Genomic DNA, 10,374 nt, shown 5'->3' with positions numbered 1-10,374 from the left:
CAAAATTATAATTAATACTATATTACAGTATAGAGTAATATAAAAAAATTTACACAATCACGGTCACAATTAACAACAAATGTGTTCTTTTCGAGTCAAAATCAAACAATACTGCTTTGAAATTTGCTGGGATTTACTGGCAGCATGATTGCTGGTCTCCACAGCACCCCCCAGTGGAAGCAGTTACACTTGCTGGACCAGCTCAAAGGGATCCACTGACACTGCCTGGAGAGAGAGAGGAAGATTCTCAGTGGTTCAAAGTGCAGTATATTCATAATTGACATAATTTTGGTATTCACTGACACTGATTTATTATGCAGGTGCACCCTATTACCTCATAGGTACGGTAAAATTCGTTGCATCCAGGAACTGCATAAAATGATGGAATCAAAACGTACAGGCAGATCTCTTTGATCAACACAAACTGAGTTGTCTATAACAAGGGTTGAACAAATATGTAAGATTTTAAGGTTTAGTCATTATTGCAGTGATTTATGTTTTTTTGCATGTTGTATGTTTAACACTAACTGATGCAGTGTGTAGCTTTTTATTTCTCAAAAAAAAAACATATGGGAAGATGTACCCATGTAACAATGGCAGGAGTCATCAGGCACAATTTGTGAAAGATTGGCCACCAAAGAGGCCTGACCTAAACCCCACTGAAAGTTTTTGGGATGTGCTGGAGTCGACTTTACACTGCCTGTCCAAAAAATAGTTGCACACTCAAATATTTTGTTGGACTGCCTTTAACTTTGATTTTATTGTGCATTCATTGTGGTATAGTTTCAACAACATCATGCTGTAACACACCATTTATTTCCATCAAGTGTTGGATTCATTTTTGGCTGCGTTCTTGACAATGGGAGAGTCAAACCACTCCCTAAAACGTTGACTCCAGCACAACCTAAAGACTTTCAATATGGGTTAAGCTGAGGACTCTGTGGTGACCAATTTATTCAAGAAAACAATTCCTCAAGCTCATCGAATCACTTCATAAACGAAGCCTGGTGAATCTTGGCATTGTTGTCTTGGAATATGTACATGAGTATGTCTTCCAATATGGTTGTTTAACATCTATGCACTGCATTAGTTAGGGTTAAAAGAATTGTTGCTAAACATATAACATGTCAGAAACAAGTTAATCACTACAATAATGATCCAATCTTAACTCTTCAGTATTTGCTTATTTAAATAACTTTTTTTTGGCCAGCCAGATCTCAATAAATACATTGTGAGTATACTTTACTAAAGTATTTTTCACATTATAATACATAGGACTTTTATACTTGAAGATATATAGCTGCATTTAACTGGGACCATCACATTTTGGGAGGCCAGGGTATCGAAAAGTTTGAAAAACTCTGGTCTAAAACAACACAAACAGCATCAATCTGGATGCAATGCTTCCTTATTACATTATAATATTAAAAAAAGATTTGAAGTATACAGTACAGCGACCTGTATATGCCTCTGATATATTGCTATGAGATTATATTTACAGGCTTTTTGTGTAAAGGTAAAAAACAGCTGAAGCATGTCAGGAATCTTTTTAGATCAAAAAACTTTTAAGAATAAAACCAAAACTAAACTATATCTTTAGGTCTGCATTTCTAAAATTGTGCTTTGGTGTTGTAAGTAATTCTAAATAATCCTTTCTTGTGTTTGAAGGGACTGAATCACCACCAGCACTGATAAGCTGCCATTCTTTGTTTGAAAGGGAGGGCAATCCTCTGTGGCCAAGGCTTTTTGGTCCAGCTGGATAACCTTGTATGTCTGTGATCGGACTAAAGCAAATTAGTGGTCCAGTGAGAAATATTTTGAATGCAAGTAGGTATTTTGAAAGCTGATTAGTCTAAAATTGCAACAAAAACTGATTTTACAACTAAAACTCAATTTGACCATTATGCAAAGGCATGATATATTAAGTGCATTACTGAATATTAGGGGTTGCACCGACTAATCGACTTCAATGCTCTGCCATGACGCTTTAAGCTTGACGTCGACTATTCGCTGGTCCTATAGAGGGCGCAGGATAAGAAATCTTTGAAGGACTTCCACCTTTACGCTCCGTTTCCAAACAGTTAAAATGACAAATAAATGCATACTCTGAAAACGCTCCACAAGACGTGTGATTATTACTGGATGCTCAAAATTTAACAGGAGAATGCACGTTTTAAACAGCTTATTGTACAGGTAAATTAATCGCCGTTCTAATCTAATGCGCTGCTGCACTGTAAAGCACACACATAGGCTACAGACAGTAGCTCGTACATCACACGCACACAGAATCATTCAGCACGGAATTGTATTGTCAACACTGTTCTGTGATTTCTCAATAAAATAGCTTAGAAACTGAACATTTCTAGCATATATTTCTTAATAACTAAATCCCACAGCTTCACTACTAGTAGAGAGACGCTGCCAGGTAGAATTAATTCACACACGCAATCGCTCTTTCACTAATGCATTCATATTAATGTAATCTTTACTGTGCTACTTTATCTGTATCTGATTTAGAACGAGCAGAAATCTGTGAGAAATATAACGACCCAAAGACAAAAGAATTGATAAAAAAGCTGTTATAGGAGCAACAGCCATGTGGGCAGTGCTGTGTCATATGCCATAGCTGTGCACAAGGTGTTTGTCACAGCTCCAGAGTTATTTGTTCATTAATGACGTCATCAGCGACTAGTCGACTTTGACTCGACTTTCATCACATAAAAGTCGACTTAAAAAAAAATCGGAAATCGTTCAACCCCTACTGAATATAGACCAAGACTAAGAACATGAGGCATGTTAACACACTGGTAAGAAATCAGTCACTTACCTTGGGTTTGGCCCAGCATCCTCTTTTTTTCAGGGGTTTTCAGCCCCTGACGCTGAAATGTAAATTCTCCAGAAAATCTGGAGTTGCTCAAGATGCTGGCCACATCACCATCCACCTCCATCTCTTTATCTACCTAGAGAAAGACACTAAAGTGTCATGATCATGCTTGTTCACAACATACATAACTGTTTAAAGGTTTAGGGTCAGTAAAAATGGTAAACATTTTTGAAAGAAGTCTCTTGTAGAAGAGTTTTCATTTATTGGTCCAGGGGAAAAAAAACAGTTCTATTGCAAAGCATATTAAAATGTAATTTATTCTTATAATGCAGCTGAATTTTCAGCAGCCATTACTCCAGTCTTACATGACCCTTCAGAAATCACTCTAATATGCTGATTTGCTGTTCAAGGAACATTTACTATTATTATAAGTGTTAAAAACAGTGCTGTTGCTTCATATTTTTGTATATGTTCAAATGTTAAGTTCAAAATAAACTTTTTTTCTGTTTGAAATACAAATCTTGTGTAACATTATAAATGTCTTTACTATTACTTTTGATCAATTGAATGCATCTTTTTTCTTAGAAAAACAATCCTACTGACTCCAAATGTTTCAACAGCAGTATTTTAGGGCTTTTATGTAAACTTAATTCCATGCACAGCATTTATTACATATGCAGATCATTTTAATATAACCATGTGGCCAACAGACAAAGCAAAATAAAAGAGGAACACAAGGTATAGTTAGGCATGATTAAAATACAGCTAAGCCATTTGGATGTTATTCTAACATTACTGTTCATTCATTCAAAAATATGAATAGTAACTATTGGGACAAATTAGGGGGAAATGTGCTGGACCTTATATTCATTATGAGCTCTGCTGAAGGAGTAATGCAGATCTGGATGTAGCTACACACCTTAAAGGTATACTGGCCATCAAACTCGAAGCTTTCCTCCACACCTGTAATTTCTCCATTGTACATGACCAGACAGGACTTCTTCTCTGAACCTTTGGGTAACTTGAAGAGCCGGTATGTGGCTGACACAAATTTGTAGTTACCTAAACAAATTTCACAATTCAAAGTAAAACTATGAACTTACACAATTATGAGAATTACGTTTAAAAATATATCAAATAAAGGGAAAAAATTATCTCAATGTTCAAATGATCATGGAATCTGTTTTTTTTTTTTTTAAAGGGGTCATATGACGTTGCTAAAAAGAACATTATTTTGTGTATTTGGTGTAATGAAATATGTGTATGCAGTTTAAGGTTCAAAAAACAAAATTTTCACATACTGTACATTATTGTTTCTCCTCTATGCCCCGCCTTTGGTAGATTTTTACAAAACTCATCGTTCTGAAAAGCGAGGTGTGCTCGGATATCGTCCTCTTTTGGAAGGCCAAACAAAGTAGTTTCGCTTTCACAACGAAACACACAGCGTCTCCACGACATGGCAGCGGCAGCAACAACAATACTACAACGAGAATAAAAGTTAAGCCTTCTTTCTTTGCGTGAACATTTGGGCGGCGTTATGCAAATCTTCCCATATCGTGACGTAGACATGTGGGGGTGTGTTAGAATGAGCCGTTTTAGGTAGGCGTGGCTGACTCTTAACTTTTATAAAGAATATCTCTTTGGATTTGAGACTTTAGTCTTTGCAACTTTACAGATCTTCTTTATGCACCAAGAGCTTGTAACACTCCAAAGAGAAAGGAAACATTTTAATTGCATCATATGACCCCTTTAAATATAATTCTAAACTAGGAACCACTTTCAAATTAGCAACGGAGGCTTGGGTTGTTTTTTCGGTGGTGGACACTCAGTAGTTCTACACACAATATTTTTTTTAGGTACAACAACCCACATGTGGTACACATATGTGGTAACTGTGGTATAAGAGCATTAATTTCCTCCAGACCATTAAGTAAGAGTGTTCTTGGACTGAAAATCAGCATGGCTGTGATAATAGACAACTATTCCTATTAGAAGGTGGTATATTTAACACAAACATCTCACCAAGCAGTTTCTCTAATTCCTTGTTGCCCACAGTGATGATACTAGCAGTAACCAGTCTGGGTTTACAGAACCCAACCTCTTCAGCCAGTCGTATCAGGTCTTCCCACCATAATACTCCACTGAGACATTCACCTGATCAATACATGCAAAGAAGCCTAAATCAGTGTCATTTAATTATATGTGACATTTAACGCAAGAAAAGTTAAACTTGCGACATTTAGAAAGCAGGGTTTCTGCAGGTTTTATGTAGTTACATTTAAGACCAAGTAAAGAAAGTGTAAGGAATAAATTTAAGACAACACAACACATCATGTTCTGTAAATGTAAATGTCTAGGCAGCACAATGAGTTGTATTAGCTGTTGTATTATGCATTTTAAAATACAAACTTACAATGGATCTCCATTACTTTCTGATTTGTTTTACAAGAAAATAAGCTTAAGGCTGGAATAACTCTGATCTAAGCCACTAGAGTATGGAAATAACAAAAAGTGATGTTCTTTCTAGTATTATTGTCTTGCATTGAAACATTTCAATGCAAATGTTTAAAGATAATTAAATGAAGCCATAAACTTAATTTTGTCCAGTTCCTCAGAAAACAAGACTTCATATCTTCATTTAGCCAATAAATGCATCTTGATTTAAAGATGTTTAGATATTTGTATTGGAAAACAAGACAAAATCAACTGAGGAAGATTTCATTTCATTTTTAGCAATGCATGCAACGCTGTGACTTAATAAATGTAAGACTTTCTGCTCTGATTTAAGACCCTTTAAAGCCTTCATTTGTGGAAGGCAAGACTTTTTAAAGAAAAAAAAACAGGCTAATTTGGACAAAAAGTTGATGTTCTATCCTACCCCATAATACTTTGTTGGCCTTGAGGTCTTCGGGGATTCTAGCATCACTATAAACATCACTAAAGTACAGTTCCCCTCCATCCTAATGACAAAGCAGATCAACATCCTTTTTGTTTGTTAATGAGCTAAAGGCACAAAAGATTGCCATTATTCAAAAGAAATCCATATTTTAAATATTGAAAGTAAGATGTTAGCATGTTTTAGGCTATTATTAAAAAATCAGATCTAAAAAATTTGATCAAATATTCAGAACAACTGAATTTGGCATGAAATCGAAGTACCTTCAGTACACGGTAAGCCTCCCTCAGGACACTGGCTTTATCTGGTGACAGGTTCACCACACAGTTTGATCTTTTGAAATAAAAGAACGAAGACTGACAATAAATTGCTTGTTTATGTTAAAAAGTAACTAACAGTTCTGTGTCAGCAAAGAATTTAGAAGTAATTTGTCTTCACAAATAGGCAGCTATTATGAAACTGTGAAAGCTTACATGATGATATCATATGACTTCTCCTCCAGACCTGCTTCTGCCAAAGCCTCAATGTAGCCTTGAACAAAATTCACATTTGGCTTTTTATAACCAAATCTTTGTGTGGTAGTCGATGTATTTCCTAGCCACCTCATGCTGTAAAACAAAGACATCTGAGCAGTTCACATACACTGTTTTTGCCATTATGTCAAATGCATTTAGGACATTACATTAAAAAAAATAAATAAATAAAAAAAAATATATATATATATATATATATATATATATATATATGTATGTATATTAGTGCTGTAAATCAATTACAACATTTAATGACTAATTATTAATCTCATATTTTGTTTAAAATACAAACAAACAACACAACTGTATATTTTAAAAGGGTATGCTTTTTAAATGATCAGTTTTGCTTTTTTATTGAAAAACAGAAGTACACGTTTACTAACGGTGTACTAATCTGCCATATAAATTAACCTGTAGCACAATGCATTGCAGCATTACAGTGTTATCTAAAACCTGAAATGAACTTACCTGATCTTCAGTCATGTCGATGCCAGTGACATGTCCCTTCTCTCCTACAAGCTGGCTGAGCATGTAGCAGTCCCGTCCGCTCCCACAGCCAAGATCAAGCACCCTGCAGCACTCCAGACACTCGGGGACCACCAGACCACAGCCATAGTACCTGCCACCAAGGGGTCAGTACTGAATCATCAATATGTAAAACTGTCAGCTGAAGTATCATCAGAATAAAGCAATATAACTTGTATTCATATCAATCTTATTGTCATATAATCTTATATCAATTACTAGCTACATTTTTAGATATGATATATCATATATTTTAGATGCAGTATATCATCAGGGGAAGTGACCCTATTAAGCCCACTGAAATCAGAATATTATATTTTGATTATTCCTTATTAATGAGAGCAGCTTTTCAATAAATTAGGTTTAGGTACAGCTTTGATTTATAGCAATATATGTATATACAGTATGTATATGTATTTATATTGTATAGATTTATGTAAAGACTTTTCCTTTTGAAAGAAATTATCACTTTTATTAACAAAGGATGCATTAAATTGATCAAAAGTGACATTTATAATATATTATATAAGATTTCCATATCAAATAAATGCTGTTCTTCTGCACTTTCTAATAATCAAATAATCCAGAAAAAAATGCACCATGGTTTCCATAAAAATATTAAGCAGCACAACTGTAGATTTCAGCAGTAAAATTGTAAGATTTCAGCATAATAAAATGACTTCTGAAGGATCATGGGACACTGAAGACTGGAGTAATGGCTGCTGAAAATTCAGCCTTGCACCACAGGAATACATTTTACAAAGATTTATACATATACAGTGGGTACGGAGAGTATTCAGACCCCCTTAAAATTTTCACTCTTAACAATATTGCAGCCATTTGCTAAAATCATTTAAGTTATTTTTTTTTCCTCATTAATGTACACACAGCACCCCATATTGACAGAAAAACACAGAATTGTTGACATTTATGCTGATTTATTAAAAAATAAAAACTGAAATATCACATGGTCCTAAGTATTCCTTTGCTGTGACACTCATATATTTAACTCATGTGCTGTCCATTTCTTCTGATCATCCTTGAGATGGTTCTACACCTTCATTTGAGTCTAGCTGTGTTTGATTATACTGATTGGACTTGATTAGGAAAGCCACACACCTGTCTATATAAGACCTTACAGCTCACAGTGCATGTCAGAGCAAATGAGAATTATGAGGTCAAAGGAACTGCCTGAAGAGCTCAGAGACAGAATTGTGGCAAGGCACAGGTCTGGCCAAGGTTACAAAAAAATTTCTGCTGCACTTAAGGTTCCCAAGAGCACAGTGGCCTCCATTCCTTAAATGGAAGACGTTTGGGATGACCAGAACCCTTCCTAGAGCTGGCCGTCTGGCCAAACTGAGCTATCGGGGGAGAAGAGCCTTGGTGAGAGAGGTAAAGAAGAACCCAAAGATCACTGTGGCTGAGCTCCAGAGATGCAGTCGGGAGATGGGAGAAAGTTGTAGAAGTCAACCATCCCTGCAGCCCTCCACCAGTTGGGGCTTTATGGCAGAGTGGCCTGACGGAAGCCTCTCCTCAGTGCAAGACACATGAAAGCCTGCATGGAGTTTGCTAAAAAACACCTGAATAAGATTCTCTGGTCTGATGAGACCAAGATATAACTTTTTGGCCTTAATTCTAAGCGGTATGTGTGGAGAAAACCAGGCACTGCTCATCACCTGTCCAATACAGTCCCAACAGTGAAGCATGGTGGTGGCAGCATCATGCTGTGGGGGTGTTTTTCAGCTGCAGGGACAGGACGACTGGTTGCAATGGAGGGAAAGATGAATGTGGCCAAGTACAGGGATATCCTGGACGAAAACCTTCTCCAGAGTGTTCAGGACCTCAGACTGGGCCGAAGGTTTATCTTCCAACAAGACAATGACCCTAAGCACACAGCTAAAATAATGAAGGAGTGGCTTCACAACAACTCTGTGACTGTTCTTGAATGGCCCAGCCAGAGCCCTGACTTAAACCCAATTGAGCATCTCTGGATAGACCTAAAAATGGCTGTCCACCAACGTTTACCATCCAACCTGACAGAACTGGGGAGGATCTGCAAGGAGGAATGGCAGAGGATCCCCAAATCCAGGTGTGAAAAACTTGTTGCATCTTTCCCAAAAAGACTCATGGCTGTATTAGATCAAAAGGGTGCTTCTACTAAATACTGAGCAAAGGGTCTGAATACTTAGGACCATGTGATATTTCAGTTTTTCTTTTTTAATAAATCTGCAAAAATGTCAACAATTCTGTGTTTTTCTGTCAATATGGGGTGCTGTGTGTACATTAATGAGGGGAAAAAATTTACTTAAATGATTTTAGCAAATGGCTGCAATATAACAGAGTGAAAAATTTAAGGGGGTCTGAATACTTTCCGTACCCACTGTATGTCTATTTTAAAGTCAACCCAAAATGAAATAGAAAAAGGGCAATAGAAAAATAAATGTTCAATATCTTCAACAGATACATTACAAAAGGTACATTTATCACAAACACTATGAATATATCTGCTAATAACTGCATGTACAGGATAGTATCTGTGAATCATTTTGTAAAGTACTTCTTTTACTTTATTAGAAATTACACATTTATATGGTAACATCCAAATGCTGTGCCAAGATATACAATGAGGTTTAAGCCATTACTTATAAAACTGTTATTAAAGCGCTTGTCAAAAAAGGAGAGACCATTTACAAAAAGTTGGTGATTTTGTAGGCTTGTATTATTAATAGAGATGGTCACATTTATTCAACATGGTACTAATATCTGCTTTTGGGTTGAAGACAAGATGAAGGCACGAAGCGACACTGACTGAACGAGACATCTCGTTCGTAAACAAACTAAATGTACTGTGACATCTCCTTCTTGAACCGAGGCCTTCGACCGACTGAACGAGAAGTGCCGGTGATTATAAGTGTACAAACAGTGATTTAAAAATAAGTAAATAAAAAGACAAGCTATTTAACTCTTAACTCGTTTTTTGGACTCACTTATTATAGCTAATAGGTGGACAGTAGTGAAATATTTTTACTTTACTCAAGTAAATTTAAAAAGTATCGACTATCAGTGTTTTTCTTTGGAAAACTTTACTTCACTGCATTCCAAAGCATATGTCATAATTCTTACTGCACTACATTTCATAAATAAAAGCTGTTTGTTTTACCTTTAATACTTAAGAACATTTACAAAATGTAGTACTTTCTTGTACTCAAGTAAATCTTTGAATTACACTTGACACTTGAGTAAATGTAAGAAACTAATAGATTTCTAATGTAATTAAGTATCAAATGATATTTAATATGAAACGTAATGCAGTAAAAAAAAAGTACAATATTATGCTTTGGAATGTTGTGAAGTAAAGTTTTCTAAAGTAACACACTCTGATAAAGTACAGACACTTAGCAGAGTAAAAATACTTCACTACTGTCTGCCTCTGAATGCACAGTTCACTAAAAAGATCCGTTCACTGCACTATTCAAAGGGCCACTGGACGGATCTTGTTAGTGAACGGATTCAAAGACTCGAGTCACTGGAATTAATCGCTTTTAAAAAACACAAAACAAAACACTTACACATGTTGTTTTGATTTGCGTTTAATG

The 10,374-nt window shown here is 35.8% G+C and overlaps 1 protein-coding gene across 1 annotated transcript in view; it reads right to left on the bottom strand.

Moving 5' to 3' along the window:
* The window catches only part of LOC107602732 (arsenite methyltransferase-like), a 10,942-nt gene continuing 568 nt past the window's right edge, over nucleotides 1-10,374 (bottom strand). The window contains 10 exon segments of the mRNA XM_016295304.1: nucleotides 1-225; nucleotides 335-369; nucleotides 2,828-2,960; nucleotides 3,744-3,886; nucleotides 4,847-4,978; nucleotides 5,703-5,784; nucleotides 5,984-6,053; nucleotides 6,194-6,289; nucleotides 6,291-6,328; nucleotides 6,722-6,872. Of these exon segments, the coding sequence (XP_016150790.1) occupies nucleotides 184-225; nucleotides 335-369; nucleotides 2,828-2,960; nucleotides 3,744-3,886; nucleotides 4,847-4,978; nucleotides 5,703-5,784; nucleotides 5,984-6,053; nucleotides 6,194-6,289; nucleotides 6,291-6,328; nucleotides 6,722-6,872 (922 nt within the window). The 3' untranslated portion in view covers nucleotides 1-183.

Source organism: Sinocyclocheilus grahami, unplaced genomic scaffold (genome assembly GCF_001515645.1).
Source record: "Sinocyclocheilus grahami isolate Dianchi unplaced genomic scaffold, SAMN03320097.WGS_v1.1 scaffold334.1, whole genome shotgun sequence".
Taxonomy (NCBI): domain Eukaryota; kingdom Metazoa; phylum Chordata; class Actinopteri; order Cypriniformes; family Cyprinidae; genus Sinocyclocheilus; species Sinocyclocheilus grahami.
Note: the sequence above shows the minus strand (reverse complement) of the source record. Positions and strands in the feature narration are given on the sequence as shown.